General features: G+C 51.8%; 1 protein-coding gene and 1 long non-coding RNA gene across 7 annotated transcripts in view; one reads left to right on the top strand and one right to left on the bottom strand.

Moving 5' to 3' along the window:
* Positions 1-18,687, top strand: part of MEGF11 (multiple EGF like domains 11) — a 237,328-nt gene that overhangs the window by 207,409 nt on the left and 11,232 nt on the right. For 4 of the 6 annotated variants that reach the window (XM_015568478.1, XM_015568479.1, XM_015568481.1 and 1 more), the window contains exons 13-21: positions 4,613-4,759; positions 5,091-5,225; positions 10,479-10,607; positions 11,601-11,729; positions 12,233-12,361; positions 12,871-12,999; positions 14,319-14,555; positions 16,086-16,204; positions 18,377-18,443. In XM_015568478.1, the coding sequence (XP_015423964.1) occupies positions 4,613-4,759; positions 5,091-5,225; positions 10,479-10,607; positions 11,601-11,729; positions 12,233-12,361; positions 12,871-12,999; positions 14,319-14,555; positions 16,086-16,204; positions 18,377-18,443 (1,221 nt within the window). The remainder of the gene's footprint in view (positions 1-4,612; positions 4,760-5,090; positions 5,226-10,478; positions 10,608-11,600; positions 11,730-12,232; positions 12,362-12,870; positions 13,000-14,318; positions 14,556-16,085; positions 16,205-18,376; positions 18,444-18,687) is intronic. The other 2 variants (XM_015568483.1, XM_006770760.2) reach the window with 2 other exon arrangements.
* LOC107184238 overlaps positions 13,064-18,687 on the bottom strand; it is a 15,477-nt gene continuing 9,853 nt past the window's right edge. The window contains exon 3 of the long non-coding RNA XR_001515066.1: positions 13,064-13,363. This is a non-coding gene — a long non-coding RNA (uncharacterized LOC107184238). The remainder of the gene's footprint in view (positions 13,364-18,687) is intronic.

The raw sequence follows: 18,687 nt of genomic DNA on the forward strand, positions 1-18,687 counted from the left end.
ACCATCAGCTGTGGAGGAAGGGACCATATCCGCCTGGTTCACCACTGTATCCACTGCCTGCCACACACTGAGATATGAATAACACAGCGGCTAAGAGTGCAGCCAGACTGTTCGGGTTGGTGACCTTGGGCAGGTCCTTTAACCGCTCAGGGCCCGGATTCTCCATTCATAAAATGCAGATAATTATAATCCTTATAACAACAGGGTCCTTTTGAAACTTAAATGAATTAATACCTGTAAGTGCTAACAGTACCTGGCACGTAGTAAGTGCTCAGTAAATGTAAACCTTGAATACAGGAAGTGCTGAATAATGATATACTGTGACAATGAACCCACTAGCCGGGCCCCAGGAGAAGGAAATGCAGGCATTGCTGGCAGTGGACGTCCTCAGATAAATAATTCACACCGGCTGCTGAGCAGCCTCTGTTCTCTGGAAGCAGAAAGTTTCTGAGCAGCCCAGGGCCAGGGACATTGCCTCCTCGGCAGAATCTTCGACCTGGCTCCCCTTGCCCTGCCCTTCAGGACATTGGCACCTTAGACTCTTAGCTGGAGCCAAGTAGAAACCCACTTTAATTTTTCATTGCCTTAATTTCAGGGGCGCTGATAAGATTTCAATGATATCTGGTGCTTAGAAATCCTGTCTTTGATGGACAGCCTTTCAGTAAAGCCTCTGCTGTTCTAAAGCTAATTTCCCCAAACATGGTCCTGAAGACATTTCAAAGGAGCGATTGATGTCCTGGGGCTTATCATGCAGAAGGGGACTGAGGAGAGATAGGGAGGGGGTGGGGGACAGGCCCCAGCCGCCTGCTCAGTGGCCCCTCCCCAGCCCCTGGCATATTGCTTGTGCCTGGCGCCCAAAGTGTGTGCATGTCTTCTCCCCTTGCCCCCATAAGCCACAGGCTTCTTGACGACTGGCCTCATGTCTAATTCATCTTGCCCTGCACATAGTAGGTGCTTACTACAGGTTTCTTGAGATAAATTGAAAGGAGCTGGCCTATAACCATATATGGTGTTTCCTCTCAAAGTGTAGGAGACCTTGAAGATGAAATAGTCCAACCTGTTCCTGCTACAGACAAGGAAAGGGAGTTGCCCAAGGTCTCGGGACATTAGTGACAAGGGAAGGGAGACACAGGATTCCATTTTCAGGGGGAGCCATCTACTCCTTCAGTTAGCATTTCCTCACTCAAGCATTCACCAAGTCTTTATTTGGCGGCTACCATGTGTCCAGCACTGTGTCAGGCCTGCCCGCAGTGAATGGCAAAACTCGAAAAGAGCAGCGGTCCCTAAGCACCCACTGTGTGTCAGACACTGTGCTGGGCACCAGAGATGCAAAAATGACCAAGACGACATCCCCATCCATTAGAAGGACCAAGGAAGGAGGATCAAAGTGTCAGGAGACCAGAGTCTCTGTCATCAAATTGCTGGTGGGGGAGACAGGACTCCTATACACGAAACATTCAAATAACAGGTGGGGACAAAGCTGTATGTTGGTGACTATCAATTAGATCCTTGAATCCCTGGGCAGACATCCAGGAAGGCTTCCTGGAGAAGGAGACCCTATAGGATGAGGGCTGCTGAGTGGCTGCTGGCCTTGGGGCATGAACTAGAGGCCACAGTATGTGGATTCTTACCCCAATATAGAGGCGTGGAGGGTCCTGAAAAGTGAAGCAGGGAGATTCCCTGGGGGTTAGCAGGGCAGGACCTCTCAGGGGAATTATCCCCCTTCAACTACAGGGAAACGGGCCTAGAGAAGGTAGCTGATGAAGCTATGCCCCTTCAGCATTTGGAGAGCCTCCCACCAGGCCAAGGTCAGCCCCTTCGACCACACTAGTAACTCCCCTTCTAGAACTGGTCACTCCGCACAGAGGGAGCCCTGGGCCCTTCTCCCCACTTAGGTCCCAAAGTCTTAAATTCCAGGTAGTTCTTAGGACATAAATGAAGTTCAAACATGAGCCCCACTCCCACAGAATCAAGGCCTAGAATAGAATAATTGCCAAATCCTAGGACCCAGTGGGCCTTTGCAAGCCACCTGCAATCCCAGCATCGTCACCTTATCCCTGTGGTTCTAATCTCCCAGACAAAGGCCCCTTCCTGACATGAAAGCAATTTGAGGATCCCACACATGAGAGTGGCTGTACTTTCAATACCCACCAACTGGGGGGAGACAATAGCAAATGCTGCCATCAATTCAGAGTGCTTGATGCAGGGTGTCTTGCAAGCAGGGTGTCTTGCAAGCAGTGTGCTTTAGTAATCATAGCAACGTCTGCATATAGTTCTAGCAAAGCGCCGGGTCTATGACACTTGTGCTTGGTCATCCTACAAAGAATATTTGCTGCGTGGGCGGGATCAGAGGTCCCATCAGATGGGGGAGTCCACCTTAGTCCGTTTGCCCCCAGGAACAGCAGCGTCTCTGCGGGGTTCATGTCCCAGCATCAAGAAGGGTTCAGGAATCTGGAAAAGGGGCTGCATATAGATGACATAGGAATCCAGAGACTAATAAAGAGTCTGGAGACAAGCTATAATTTTGAAAGGCACTGGGGGTCAGAGGACCTTCAGCCAAAGGAACTGAAGAGTACCTCCTTACCTAGGACCCTTGCTTTTATTAACACAATTTGTCCTAAGGCAAGGTGGAGATAATACACTTCGGCAGTCTCTATGCCTGCAGCCTGCAGCCTGGGTGTTCCAATAACTGAGGGGAAAGAATTCCTTGGGGCCAACAACTGAGGGAAAAGAATTCCTTGGGACCGATGGCAGCCTCTGGTTTTGCACAGCTTCAGGGCTTCCCCTTGGTCTCCCCTTCCCCCGGCTCCCCTGCAGTCAGTCCATGCTGCAGGTCCAGGACTCACCTCTGTGCACCCAGCACTCCCCAGGGAGAGGCCTCCATCCAGGGGTGGAGTGTGGCCTCCAGATTCTCACTGGGGAAAGATCCTGTTTCCTGGAGAGAAGCTGCCCTCACCCTCCACACAGACACACTGTCCTGGAGAGGGCGCAGGCACCAGGCTAGACGGGCACCGCAGGATGAGTGGAGCCTGTTGCTTCCCCTCCTGCCTGTTCCCTCGGCTGTCCTGCCTCCTCCCCCTCTCCCCGCCACCCAGGTGGGCTTGTACAATTCCAGCTAAATTGGTCTCACTGCTCTCCCTCCGCTGCTAGGACTAGCTGTGTTCACTGGGCCTGTCTTCATCCTTTTCTTTCTCTCAAAATCCTTGTTCTGATATTCTGAGCTCCTGATACCTTCCAAAGCCACACAGGTCTCTAGGCCCCCTGCCCCCCTCGCTCCCCGTCCATTCAGCTAATTAATGCATGTGAGATGTTCTGCCTGAGAACAAACTCCACCCCAGAGCTGGGGCCTCCAGCCTCGGGCCTTTTCAAATCCCTTCTTTGGAGGTAATCACCCCCAACACATAATTTCCTCTCTGCTCTAAAAGAATGTGTAGGCCTTACTCCTCTTTCTATCCCCTGTAGGCCACCACTGAAGGTCAAACTGAAGGTCATTAAATCCATTTGTTGGTCACAACTAGCTTTCTTTTTTCTTAATGAATAGAATATATCACAGTGCAGAGAAAATATCAGAGTGCATCATACACAGTAAATGTCATTTTTCAAAGGCTTGGTTTCTATTATACATATGTGTGCACCTATGATATAAAATACATATTGCACCGAGGACTGTGGTCAAAGAATCTGAAAAGACCCCACCCACTCTGGGTCCCAGGCCCGAGCTGGCTGGCTGGGACCCAGGGAGAACCAGTGGCTCCTGGGCTAACATGGGTAGGCAAGTAGCTCACTCCCAGTGTGTGCAACCCCCGTAACAGCACTCACTTGCCCCATAGTTGGTTTTTCCCAGGCCTATCCTTAGATACCAGCTAATATGTCAAAAATGAAGGAGGCCCTTATGATCTGGTCCCTTATTCCCACAATCGCATCTCTTTGCCAAATCTCATTTTAAACTTTAACAGAGGCCTGGTGCACGAAATTTGTGCACAGGTAGGGTCCCTAGGCCTGGCCTGCAATCAGGGCCGACCAGGGTCTCCAGGCAGCTGGCCAGGGCTTCCCTTCCCCAGCTGCTGGTTGCCGGCCGCTGGCCAGGGCCTTCCTTCATTCCATGCCACCCCCTGGTGGTCAGCACACGTCATAGGGCGCAATTGAACTCCCAGTCTCCCGGTTGAACTCTCGAGGGGACAATTTGCACATTAGGCTTTTATATATATAGATACTAGCTCAAAGGCAATTGAATGAAGAAATTATAGACACTTTAACAAATAGCACTAAACGAGTTAGACAGCTATATGCAAATAAAATTAATGTGGCCCTAGCCTGTTTGGCTCAGTGGATAGAACATCAGCCTGAAAACCAAAGGGTCCTGACTTCAATTCCAATCAAGGGCACGTATCTCAGTTGCAGGCTCAATCCTGGCCTCATTCAGATGCATGTGAGAGGCAACGAATTGAGGTGTCTCTCTCACATGGATGTTTCTCTCTCTCACAGGAATAGAACCATGACCTCTGGGTTCATAGGTTGACACTCAACCACTGAGCCATGCCGGCCGGGCCCATTGTTCTTCCTTTTCCCTTACCCCTCTTACCGCTGACCTGAGTCTGCCTCTGGTCCACAGGCATCCGCTGTGACAGCACGTGTCCACCTGGTCGCTGGGGCCCCAACTGCTCTGTCTCCTGCAGCTGCGAGAATGGCGGCTCCTGCTCCCCAGAGGATGGGAGCTGCGAGTGTGCCCCTGGCTTCCGAGGACCCTTATGCCAGAGAAGTAAGGCTGAGCCCCCTTTCTCCATCCTCAGACCTCACCTCAGTCACCTCATCCTCCCATCCATTCCCATTTAGAACTAGCCTGCCCTTCCTCTAGTCCCCTCTCTGCCCCCCTGGCTTTTCTGCCCCCAAGTTCAGGGCCCAGCCCCTCAATGGAAAGAGGACCAGACCACAGCTCTTCTCTGCACAGAGGCAGGCCCTCCAAGGTGTGGTGGGAGCGGCTCTCCCTGTATGTTTGAGGAGCCTCCCTTCATCACTAGGTGGAACTGGAAGGGTAACCGGGCTGGCTGAGGCCCTTTGGGCTGCTGACCACATCTCCCCATCACCCCCAGTCTGCCCCCCTGGGTTCTATGGCCACAGCTGCGCCCAGCCGTGCCCCCTCTGCGTGCACAGCAGCGGGCCCTGCCACCACGTCAGCGGCGGCTGTGAGTGTCTCCCGGGATTCTCCGGAGCCCTCTGCAACCAAGGTACTGTCTCGGGGGAAGGGAGCCAGGGAGGTGAGGAGTCCTGGGAGGGAGGAAAGGGTTTGGAAGGCTCATCATAATCTGTGGAGGCAGCTCCTTGCCTCTTCAGGGCTTGGGCCCACCTTTCTAAGACCTGGGCACCATGAGGCATAGGACAAAGCCATGATGCAGTTAAAGGCACAGGCTCAGAGAGCTCACATCATTTCTCGAAGGTCTCACAGCTAGCAAGTGGCAGAGCAAGGAACAAATTCTGATGCCAAAGCCCATGCTAAATGGGTGAAAAATAAAACAAGCGTAGGTGAGGTCCTCATGGCTTATATGAGGGCCGAGTGGTAGAGGCAGAGAAAGCTGTGGGAGCTCAGAGGAGTCGGTTCTGGCTTCAACTGGGGATGGCAACTCTACAGTCCTCCTCCCCTCGCACTCAGGCCAACATCACTAATCACACACCACCCCGTTTCCTGTCTCAGCTGCGGAATCCTTCCCAACACCAACTCCAGCCAGCCCCTGCCACTCAAAGCTTATTTGCTTTGGTGTGCTGCTAACCTGGCTCTCTGTGGGGGAGCGCTCTGATTTATAATGTTTGCAAATTTCTATAAAATATTCCCACTATGGCTGATTCCAGTGGTTTAACACCTGTCACAGAAATCCTGAATATTTAACAACAGTGCAAAGGTCGAAGCTGGCTCCAGCACACACCACGGCTTATTGCAGCCCCGGCTTAGTGTCCCCAGGGCAGTGTGCATTGGGAGATGGCTCCATGCTGGGCAGGACCTCACTGGGCCTCAGCCTGAAAGGCAGAGAAGGAAGGAGGCATTCGGGTAGAGGAAACAGCCTGGGCAAAGCACAGGGGAACGGACACGCGACCGTCCAGCAGTGGGGATGAGCTGGAGGATGGCGGAGCTGGGGATGGGAAAGGCTGGGGAGGTGGTCGGGGCCGTCGGAACAGCTTTGAACACAAGGTTACAGAATTTGCACTCTAACCTGGAAGGAGGGAAGGGATCTTAGACTAAGGTACACTTAGAGCTAAAAGCAACATCAAGGTCATCTGTGCAGGAATCTCATCTGGCCTCTGCTTAAATACTTCCATTGAGAGCTCACTACCTCCCAGGGAACTGATTCTTTTGATGAATAATCACCACTGAGCTGGGCTATTTTTATAAGTGGATGGGCCGTTAATATGTATGAGTGAAAAGTTGACTCCATGATGCTCTGAGGTCATGAGAAGTTTGGGCCCCAGGGAAACATATGTGACAGTTTCATTTGCTTGCAGCCCTCCTAGGACGGCTTAATCATAACCTGACACATGGAGGTTTACTTATTAAACACCAGAGACCCCGCCATCAATACAGATAGGCTGAGTCTAAATTAGGACCTAAGCAGCCCGAGGAGTAACTCTCAGATCCTGCGATGTCTGATTTATCGCCCACTGGCCTAATGTGTATTTTCCACATATAGATCTAATAGAGTTTGCTATTAATGGCAACTGCCCTGGTTAAGTCTCAAACCTTGTAAAAAATTGAACTGACACTTTCTAATGACCAGCTTTTCAGCGAGTTACAAATTACAGACATTGCTCATGCAGAATCATTAAACATAGATTAAATATAACCAGATGTTTTCTTTTCACCAGCCCCCCTTCTCTCCACCACCCCTCTCTGTGCCTCACTCTTGATTCAGCTATGAAGTGGCCCAATTAATGTATTATACTAATCACATTAGCAGTTCTGTGGGTAGATTTGTCAAAGACTTGTGTCTGTGACAAAGACTTCAAAGATAAGATGGTCTTGTTAGAGAAGCTCAGAATTTGTTTTAGAGATGGGGGGCGCGGGTGGAAAGCTCTAGCCAGGACGGGGGGATAAGTTCCCCAAATCAACACCTCCCAGAGGGCCTGGACTACATGTTTTTCAGGAAGCTGAAGCCAGAGCCTGAACTGCAAAGAGGAGATATGTTTATCATCCTCCAGGCAGTGGACCTGCCCTGGAAGGAAGTAGGGGTTTTACCAGGAGCACAGGGCCCCCATCAGCCACCCTGCCCATAGCTATTAACCACAGCCTGAGACTAAAATCCCCATTTCACAGATGGGGAAACACTCAGAGGAGTGATGTGGTTTGCTCAAAGCTCCTTAGCCAGTAAGTGACAGAACTTCCCAGCTGTGTGACCTGGGCAAGTTACTTAACCTCTCGGTTGCTCAGTTTTCTCATCTGAAATAGAGTTAATGAAAAGGAATAATAATGAAAATATAGAATAATGAGAGTGTTACAAGGTTCACTGAACTCATATTTGTGAAGCACTTTGAATAGTGTCTGGGGCACAGAAGTGCCATAGAAGGGCTTGTTGAACACATAAAACCTAAGCCCAAGGCTTTCGACCAGAGAGCATGGCGTACCACGCTGTTTTTACTATTTGTCCCAACCACTGATCGTGTCCAGAAGAGAGAGAGTGGACAATGATCCGAGGCACAGATGCTATCTGGTTGGGGAAGGGCTGGCCATATGGGTGCCAGGCAGTGTTGCATAAAGGGGAGTGCAGCCCAAAGGTTGGAGAGGCCTGGGCCCTGGGGAAGTTGCTTCTCTTCAAGAATCAAGGCTTCCCCGTGATCCTCCGTGTGGAGTTCCTCCCCCATAACAGGAATGCAAGGAAGCCTGGAGGGTGTAGGGCTGCTGGTACTGGGCTTTGAGGAGAGTCTGCTGAACTGAGAGGAGCTCAAAGGGACAGGAGTTTCTAGCAGAAACTATTGGAAGGTCGCTGCTCCTGGGACCTATTCTGCAACATTTCCCGAGTGATTGATGCATACCAAGTACTGTGCTGGCCACTCAGACCCAACAAAGAGCAAGAAAGCCAAGTTCCTGCCCTCAAAAAGCCTGGAGTCTAGAGGGGAACTTTTTTTTAATTTTTCTTTTTTATTGATTGTCTGATTTTAATATATATTTTTTATTGGTTTTAGAGAGGAAGAGAGAGGGAGAGAAACATCAATGATGAGAATCATTGATTGGCCGCCTCCTGCACGCCCCCCACCAGGGATCGAGCCCGCAACCTGGGCATATGCCCTTGACCAGAATTGAACCCAGGACCCTTCAGTCTGCAGGCTGACACTCTATCTGCTGAGCCAAATCAGTTAGGGCTAGAGGGGACATTTTTAAGCGCTGCCTTTCACAGCAGAACCTGGGAGACGAGTGGGGAGAGGTGACCAGTGTATTTCCACACACTCAGCCACTGTGCCTAAGAGACTGTTGTTTCTCCAGGCATTGTGGGGGACACAAACATGGGTAGAACCCAGGCCTGGCCTGAAACAGGCTTACAAGCCACAGTAACAGAACACCAGGGAAGAAATTAGCAGAGTGTTCTAGAAGCTCCAACAGAAACAAATAGCTCCCCAGAACAGAGAAGTGAATCAGGTGGGATCAAGTTCAGCTATCTATATTAATAAAAGGGTAATATGCTAATTAGACTGGACTTCTTCCAGACATCCTTCTGGACAAAGCCACGGTGGCAGGGGCTGAGGCAGAGGCAGTTAGGGGCAATCAGGCCGGCAGGGAGAGCAGTTAGGGGGCGATCAGGCTGGTAGGCAGAGGTGGTTAGGGGCAATCAGGCAGGCAGGCAGGTGAGCAGTTAGGAACCAGCGGTCCCAGATTGTGAGAGGGATGTTCAACTGCTGGACATCCCCCTAGAGATCCCAGATTGGAGAGGGTGCGGGCTGGGCTGAGGAAAACCCCCCCGCCCCTCCGCCCCCCATCAGTGCATGAATTTCATGCAACAGGCCTCTAGTAGTTGACATAAAAACCCAAAATATCTGGTTTGAAAATGACAAACATTATGTTCCTCACACATTAAAAATAAAACAGGGAGAAGACCCAGAAGTTGGCCACTGGGGAATGGTAGGGTATCCTACAAAGATGTCAGGGACCCAGGCCCCTTCTCTCTTGTTCAGCTATTCCCATCTCAGCACATGGCTTCCATGTCTGATGAAAGATGGCTGCTTGAGCTCCAGCCATCTCACGCAACATTCTTATCCATACTCTACATTATCTTTCAACAAGGAGAACAGGCAAAGAGACACAAATTTCCACTTACCATTGGCCAGAGTGTAGTCCTATGGCCACACCAAGCTATGTAGGAGCCAGGGAAATAAATTCTTTAGTTCAGGGGGCCATGGGCCCAGCTGAAACTCGAGACTCTACTAAGGAAGAAGAAAATTGATAATGAAGGACTAGCCACTTCTTACAGTGGGATCATGCAGGAGGTGGCACTTAAGATGAGTCCTGTAGGCAGGGTAGGATTTCTACAGCTGGAATGAGGGTCAGGGAAGGGAAGAGCTAGAGTGAAGATAGGCATGAGGTGCATTTGGAAAGTGGTGTGTGAATTAGTGGCTCATGTGTCTGGATGAGATAGATTAAGTGCTGATCTCTAGGATCTAGATGTTATTCTGGGGCACCGGGGAGCCACTGAGGATGCCAGGCAAGGCTCAGGTGTGCCATGAAGACAACTGTGCTTCAGAGAGCTAAAGCTGTAGGAAGAAGGTAGAGGAAGGATTGCAGCGGGAAATGAAAGGGGGTGCTTGATTAACACTCAGACCAAGTCCTAAAGTTGCTTGTGGCCTAGCTGAGGAAACTAGCCCTTCTTCCAGGGGCCAATGAGTGACTCCTCCAGGAGGGGCTGACACCAAATCCTACAAGGGACTCAGGGTGGAAATACCTTGGAAGCTTGGTGAGGGAGAGCTCCCTGTAGACCCAGGGGGCTCTCCTGAGGACAGGGCTGAGCTGAGGCTTGAGGAACAGGTCAGATTTGGAGAAACAGAGGAAATAGGTGGACAGGATAGACATTCAGGGCCAATAGACAGCAGAGAGACCTGCCTTCTGCATCTGTCCCTCTCCTTCCAGCTACATTCTCTGCCCTCATGGCTATGGGATTAGTAATGTTGGCAAGAGTGTGGTAACGGAGGGCAGAGGCTGTGGAGCAGTGCAGGGAGCACTGGATGGGTGCAGCGGTGGGATTCCCAGCTCTCCACTTGTGTCTGTGAGACCTCAGTCAAGTGATCCTACCCCATGGGCTTCAATCGGTTCCTCTGCTGGAGGGGGTGCAGCTGTGGGCACGAGGGGGGAACTCATTCCTGTGCAGATGGAGAAGGACTGAGATGGGCAGCTCCTAAATAGACCAGGATGGTCATGGCTATAGTCTGGAAACTTCTGGGAATGCAGCTGTGGGTGGTAGTCTGAGTACTGATGGAAGGGCAGGTACCAAACTGTCCTGTGCCCACAGTATGTGCTGGAGGGCGCTTTGGGCAGGACTGTGCCCAGCTCTGCTCCTGTGCCAACAATGGGACCTGCAGCCCCATCGATGGCTCCTGCCAGTGCTTGCCTGGATGGATTGGCAAGGACTGCTCACAGGGTAAGCTGCTGCCTCCTGGGAATGTCCCCTACCCCAGGTAAGGCCCCCAATGACCCCACTCCTTGCCACTGGTGCCTCTACCTCCCAGAGCTGAAATTTCCTGTGATAGGAATGTCCACCTGAGTCCCGCTTAGCTCTCTAGCTAATATGATGAATTATTAGGATTGATCACTGGCATTATTAACTGCCAGTATCAAAGGTATTAATATTGTTAATATACAATATTAACAATTAATATTGTTAATACTGAAAATTAACACTCCATCAGCACCTGAGCAAAGAGTAGCCCCTATGTTTGGATGGAGAGAAGAGGGGGCAAGGACTGACTGGCATGTTGGAGTTAGGGAGTAGGGAAGTGAGGTGAGGCCAGGGCAGTCACCTTATAGGGGCAAGGGCATCCTGTGGGTGTCCCATATGAATGGTCCTGGGCACCATTTAGGCCTAGACAGGGCATTCTGGGGGCTGTTCATATAAGGTGTATCCAATCTAATGCTCTGTGTAACTCCTTGGCTGATGGGTGAGACCCAGCCCGTACCCTTTAGGGAGGTCCCAGTGAGATGGTCTGGCCTGAGGGAATTTCTGTTCTGATGGAGACACAGGTGCCATCCTCAGGGAGCTCACCAGCCAAAAGAGCAGAGTCCCTACCCTGGGGAAGTTCCCATCCTCATGGGGAAGTTAGCGCTCAGTGTTCACATAGTAAACTAGGATGTTTACAACACACACACACACACACACACACATTCCAAATCAGTCAGTCCCAAGAGGGGAGGTTTAAGGAGCCCTCAGAGCTGAGAGTGGGCAGAGAATCTGGACTTAGTGAACAGAGGAATTCTGAGAATACGGTAACCCCCTCTCCCCCCGCCCCCAAGTCAGGAAATGCCACCTGGATGCCTCCTGGCATCTTGACTCTGACATGCACCCTTCCATCCTCTCTCTCCCTTTCCTCTGCTCTTCTCTGCCTTGCCCTTATCCTCCCATCCCACCCTCCCCCAGCTTGCCCCCCTGGGTTCTGGGGCCCTGCCTGCTTCCACACATGCAGTTGCCACAATGGAGCGCGCTGCAGCGCAGAGGATGGGGCCTGCCACTGCACCCCAGGCTGGACTGGACTCTTCTGCACGCAGCGTAAGCTCCGCCTCCTGGCCTCCAGCTCCTCAGAATCCCGTGGGGGCCTGCTGGGGGCCTTGGGCATTGTTCAGGGCCTCTGTGGAAGGCGGGAGGAGGTGGGGTCCAAGGGCTGGGGGAGAGGAGGCCTCTGGGCTGGGAGCACTCCCACCTCTAGGATTGAGAAGCTTGGTTGGATGAAGGGGTTAGAGCCCAGAGTCTCAGGAGGCCAGGGCTGGCGGATTCCCCAGCAATCACCAAGACCAGACCTCCTTTGGACAGGGGGGCCCAGGGTGAAGAGGAGTAGCCTGTTACTACACAGCCAGGAGACCCCAGCCTGGCTTCTAGTTCCAGGACACCTTTGTCCAAATGACTCGCCACCCCCTCAGTGTGAGGGTTCAGAGTGTGGGAAAGGCCCAGGTGCATGGTCTCACTAGTCTTCACTCTATGCTCAGAGAGAGGTGGCAGGAGACAGGTCTGGTCCCAGCTGCACCTCCCCAGTTGCCCCCACCCTGTCTCTCCAGGCTGCCCAGCAGCATTTTATGGGAAGGACTGTGGGCGCGTGTGCCAGTGTCAGAATGGTGCCAGCTGTGACCACATCAGCGGCAAGTGCACCTGCCGCACAGGCTTCACCGGGAAACACTGCGAGCAGAGTAAGCTGTTCCAACCCATGCCCCTGGGTGTCGGGGCCGGGCCTCAGCCTCCCTCTTCAAGGGCCCCCCATTCCGGGCTCCACACCCTGCTCCCTTGACTTCTGGAGTAACTTCCAAGGAAAGGCGCCGAAGATCATGCCTGCGTTGGTGTTTGGTTTCTTCCTCCAGTTGGGTGGGGATGGTGGATTGTTGAGGCACAGCACAAGCCTGAGGGGTCATGAGGGAGGCAGACCTTGTTCGATCCTTCTTTGCAGCCCCTATGGCACCCAGCTTAGGGCTTGGCATGTGGAGGATACTGTATAAATGTGTTAAATGTGAAGGAAATAGGGGTGGGTGTCCCCCAACTCAGGGGTAGAGGTGCTGTCTGCCCCCAAGTATCAAATCAAAGCATAGCAGTAGCTAGAGAAAGAAGTAGGTTCCAGTCTGTGAGGCAGAGCTGCCCATGTATGGACGAGAGGGTGGAGTGTGGCTGCATCTCACTGTCTACCCCAACTCTTCATGTTACACAGGATGTGCCCCAGGAACCTTTGGCTATGGCTGTCAGCAGCTATGTGAGTGCATGAACAATGCCACCTGTGACCACGTCACTGGCACCTGTTATTGCAGCTCTGGATTCAAAGGAATCAGGTGTGACCAAGGTAATACACAGAGGGCAGAGTCTCAGGCAAGGGGCTGTGGGAAGGGCATGCAGGCAGACTCTAGGGAGATCCCAGCAGGAACAACTGGATTGTATAAGGACACTTCGTGACTTTATTCACCTTTGGGCAGAGAGGGGGAGTAAGGTGGGTGGAGAAGGGAGGGAGGAGTTTCCAGATGCTGGAGAGCGGATGGAGCAGGCAGCCTCAGCTTCACTGTGCTCATCCTTGGCAGCTTCCTGTGAGCCAAGCAAGGGTAACCACAAGCTAGTGCTGGGGAAAGTGACCAGGCCATCTGAAGATCTACCAAATTCTGGTCTGCCAACCTGCTAGGTGTCCTTGGGCAGGGCATTTCCTTTTATTGGGCCTGTTACTCCACATGCAAAGAGGAAAGAGTAGATTAGATTAGCCCTTGTCTTCCTTCATGGCACGATGTTCCACTGAGAGCCAAGGAACCCCAAGGGGCTCAGCCTTGGCTCCGGGTCTACAGTCCGAAGACCTCCATAGGGCAGTTGGGATGACCAAGTTGAAATAATGTGAGCCCTTGAGAAATGGTTTGTATACATAAGACCCCTATGTAAAGTGCTGCAAACAGGTAGTGAGTTCTATTGCTATTGGTTCTACGGAAATGGGGGATAAAAATGGGCTCAGTTATCCACATGACAGAAAAGGGACCAAAACCATGCACATTGCATTCTGATGGGCGTTAGCCTATACATATATCAAGAGGGGTTTTGTGGGAAGTAATCATGGGCACACTGGTACAGCACTCACAGCTGTCATTGTCAGTCTGTCAGGTCGTGCTCACAGTCCCCTGCAGAGGGTGCAATTACTGAGCCAACTGAGGACTCTCTAAGTCACATCTAAGAAACACAGCTAGTAAGCAGGGAGAGGGGCTGAGTCCAGTTTTTCCGACTCATGAGAAACCTGACACTACCAATTACTGGTTGATCTTGGGCAAGTTACCTAACCTTTCAGTGACTCAGTTTCTCCATTTGTGAAAGAGAATTAAACTGTCCTTATTTCACCAGGCTGCTGGGAAGGTTAAATGAGTTATTATCTAACTTATTTTTTGAAGAAGAGTAAAATATTCAAACATTGTTTTGTTTCCGATCCACGATCACATTTGTCCCTGGGGAGTTCCCTAGGACTCCACTCACTTTAGGCAACTGAAGAAATAGGCACAGTAAGGGATTGGGATCACGGGAATTAAAGACTAGGGCCGGGACCAGAACCAAGCCTCCTAGTGTTAGGAGTCCAGGGCCCACAGAGATCTGAAGAGCCAGCAGGCTTCCCAGCTGAGGCCCTCCCTCCACCCACAGCCGCCCTCATGATGGAGGAGCTGAATCCCTACACCAAGATCAGCCCGGCGCTGGGTGCAGAGCGGCACTCGGTGGGTGCTGTCACAGGCATTGTCCTCCTGTTGTTCCTCATTGTGATGCTGCTGGGCCTTTTTGCCTGGCGCCGACGCCGGCAGAAAGAGAAGGACCGCGACCTGGCTCCCCGCGTCTCCTACACACCTGCCATGAGGATGACCAGCACTGACTACTCCCTCTCAGGTAAGGGCTATCCCCCAGCATTCCCGTCTCCCTCACACACACCACTCAGGAAGAGCCACAACATATCCTTGAGGGGCCCCTGAGTTTACTGCTCAAGGTGGGTGGTGATGCCTGCAGGGTGGGTGGGGCTGGAGGCTCAGACTCCCCGAGAGAGATGATGGGAGTCGAGAGCAGGAGCCTACTTGAGAAAGGTAGATGAGGTCCCGTGGGGTGTCATTTCCTGGGCCCCCAGCTCTGAGTGCCTGTGATTAGGAGCCTCCTTCCATTTCCCCAGACCTTCCCATCATTCAGCCACAAGAGCACCCACCTAAAGAGCAACTTTCCTAAACTCTCCAGGGGAACCTTTCCCCAGCCTGATGGCTCTGACAACTCAGGACCCTGTCCTAATTTTGCTCCTTTGGGTGAAGGTCTCAGAGTAAACCTCCCTTCCCAGTTCCCAGAGTCAGGAGAGCCCCAAGGGGATTGTGCCTGACTTGGGGGAGATCTGAAAGTGTGGGCAACATCCCTCTGGCCAGGCCCATTGGAACTCAGTCTGTCCATAAATGTGGTGGTAACTCTCAAACATCAGCCACGGGATTCTGGGTGTGGGGGCTCGGGGGACACACACACTATTGGGTCAGATCCTTCCTCTCCCCTCAACCCTGGACTGCTGCCTTAGAAATAAGGAAGGCTTTTTGCTTCATATTTAGTTAAAAAGAAGAGATTGAAATGCTCTGAAATTGCCCTCAGCCCTGAGCACAAGGATGAGAGCTCACTCCAGCTGGCCCCATTGCTCGTGGCTGATCTGAATGAAGCCTCCTACACCTTATATTTACAAAACCAACATCATGTCAGCCCTTTCTGGCTACATGTTGCCTACTGTGTGCCCAGCTCCATGCTAGGTGCTATAGGATAGAAGGTGGCCCAGATATACACCTTACCTTCAGAGTCCCTGGCCTACAATCCCGCCACCTCCCAACTCCCATCCTGGGGTTTCAACCAGAGCAGGTATCCTCTGATGAAAGCCCAGAGATTTGGGGATTTTCATCTATGACTGTAATAAGCAAGGTTGGCCAGGTTTTCCCATGCCATTCCACTGGAATTCCCCTGCCCTATCAAGAGGTCCTGGAAACCACAGGGCAGGAGGGCAGGACTGGAGCCAAGGGGAGTAGGTTTCTCTTTATGGCCTCACTACTGGGATCTAACCTTGGGGGAGGCAGGAGAGGATCAGCACAGCCCTAAGTATTGACTGCGGGACAAGCGAGGCTGTCAAAGCCAACGTTTCCTCATCCATGCTCCTGGTGCCACCCTTCACACTGGCAGCATTATTGTGCATCCTGCATGCTTCAGGGAAGGCCACTGCAAGGGAAGGGGAAATCAGGCTCCACAAATTTCAGTAGGGGTAGTGGATGCCAAAAGTTTGGGGGATGGAGGACTTGGCTATCCCTTTGCAGAGCACCCTCAAGGCTGACCAGCCCAAGCATTAGTATTGGGGCATCTCATGCCAGGGGCAAGAGTATGATGGTATGTGGCAACTTGTTCTCTTCCCAGATTTGTCTCAAAGTAGCAGCCATGCCCAGTGCTTTTCCAATTCCAGCTACTACGCACTGGAGTGCAGCGGGCCTGCCACCAGCCAGGCCAGCACTCTGGACAGGAACAGCCCCACCAAGGTACCGGGCCCCTGACTCCCCAGCCCCTGTCCACCCATTCGGCCCTCACCTCTGCCCAGAAAGGAACTGTAACCACCACCCCCCACACCCCCCCACATACACACACACTGGAAGGTCCCCTGGAACTAACTGCCAATACATTAAACACAGCCCTGTGGTCCATGGGACATGTAAACACTCTGTAAGCATGTAACAGGGAACCTGCAGGTTACATGGAGCAAACAAGCACCATGTAACCAATAGGAATCACATGTAACTAACCACAGCATCACTCAGTATAACAAACCCCCACACCCTGTGTGCAACCAGTTGGTACCAAGCCATGTGATCATATAATCATGTGTAACCTTGTCACATAACTATGTACACCATGTAGCCACTTTTGCCACATGTTAACACATATAATCAAAATACTACACTACAAACCACCAATCACTGCAGTAGGTTACCAATACCATGTATGCAATCAGCACATTAGAGAGTAACCACTATTACTCAGGTAACCAGCTCATGTCCTTGTACCTGGACATACAACACGTCATCAGTGCACAACCATTTATTATAATCAGAACTAATGCAAGGGACGTGGGACCCAAACATCAGCCACAGTTAGTGTTCTCGTTATCAGCGAGTCCTGTGGGCCTTCCCTCACAGCTCCGAGCATAACCCTGGGCTGGTGGCAAGATGTCATCTTACAGGCCCTTGGGCAAGGATGTCTCAGAACACATGTGTAGTAAGCCCTGCTGGTGTACCAGGACCCATACCTGGCAGAGTGGGAGGTTCAGAAATGAGGAAGAACAGCCTCAAGGACCACAATGTTTGACAGGCTCATGCTGCCCATACCTCCTGACACCCACCTATGTATATACACACAATAGCAGGCCCAGACTCCTGGCTTCCTGTAACACCCCTCCTGCCAGGAACATGGACAGGAGCAGTTTTTATATTCCAGGCCTCTGCCCTAGAGCTCGGGGAAATCTTTCTCCCTGTCTGCTCCACAGAACTGACAGCAATGCAGCTTGAACCCCCTAGGCCAGATACTGTACAACCAAGGACAACCACTGTCAAGCCAGCACTCCAAGGCCACACACCTTTGATTTTCCAAATGGGAGCGCTGCACACAGGATGCCTTGAGGCCTATATGCAAGACTGTGGCCATCAGCCCCATACACAGCCCTATAGCTCAGATCCCCATTCCCAGCTTCAGCTTTAGGCTTATCCGAGGAACTGAAAGCTAAGGGAAAGGAATTGCACTTCCCAGGAGGAGGCCCTTGATTAACTAGAGCCACATTATCAAGGCTGCAGCAGGTAAGAGACAGAGGATGCCAGGGATGACAAGGTCCTTTGTGGCTATGTCATTCTTGGTCTAATAGAAAAGTGTCAGCCACTTTCAGTAAAGTGCTGGAGTTCCTGCAGAGCAGCCCACTTATTAACTCTCCGGCTCACCTTACCCCAGGGTCCAAAGTGGCTCTGTGTGGTCCAAGACCCCTCAGCCTGGCAGATAAGACATAGGTAGCAAAAGCAGGCACCTGTGATGAGATAATATGCATATGGGTCCTGCAGCTGAGACCATCTGAATTGTAGACCCAGCTCTGCCACAGACTCCTTGTGTAACCAAGTGTAGGACCCACAAGCAGGACCTGTAAAATGAAGATAACCATCTTTGCCTCATACGGCTCTGAAAAGCAGGAAGAGGAAAGATTGCACCATAAGAACATCATACCCTGAAGCGTCCCCTTGGTCATATGAAAGGGAGACTCTCACACTCAGTCCCAGTCCAGTGGCCGAGGTGCCAGTGATGTTGCAGGCGGCCTCAGCACCATCCTGTGGGGAGATGGCCTCATGTTGCAGGTGCAGAGTGCCAGAGCACACCTACCCCTGTCAGGATCAGCTTGGTTCAGGCAGGTTCTCTGCCCTTGGGAGGACCTTCCCCTGCCCTCCTTTTCCCCAAAGACCTGGAAACCCTACAGCTTCAGCCAGACAGCTTAAATGGGTGTATGCTCTGCTCTGCTGCCATCAGCCACACCAAGGTGGCCTCTCACAGAACACCTAGCTCTCCCTTTCCCTCAACACTAGGACATAGGTGGGTGCACAAGGCTGGGAAGAGTGAAGTGTGGGCAGGGGGCACCTCCAGGTACTAGGTATTAACCGGCTCTCCTACTTTCCAAACAGCTCAGTAACAAGTCCCTTGACAGAGACACAGCAGGCTGGACCCCTTACAGCTATGTGAACGTGTTAGGTCAGTAGTGGTTTGACTATGGTCCCTTGCCATCATGTCCTACCCTGTTCTCCTTCTCTGCACTGAGGGGGGCCCTGTCCTAGCTCTAAGAGAGAAGGTAGTAGATGAATTCTGAGCATGATTTCCCCCAGGGAGAAGGGTGTGGGGAGGAACCCCAAGTGCCTGTTACAGACTCATAAGCAAATGAAGCCCAGGACCCTCTTCATTCCTGTATTAGGGGGTAGGGAGAGGGTGGCTGTGACCC

Source organism: Myotis davidii, unplaced genomic scaffold, assembly GCF_000327345.1.
Source record: "Myotis davidii unplaced genomic scaffold, ASM32734v1 scaffold461, whole genome shotgun sequence".
Classification (NCBI taxonomy): Eukaryota; Metazoa; Chordata; class Mammalia; order Chiroptera; family Vespertilionidae; genus Myotis; species Myotis davidii.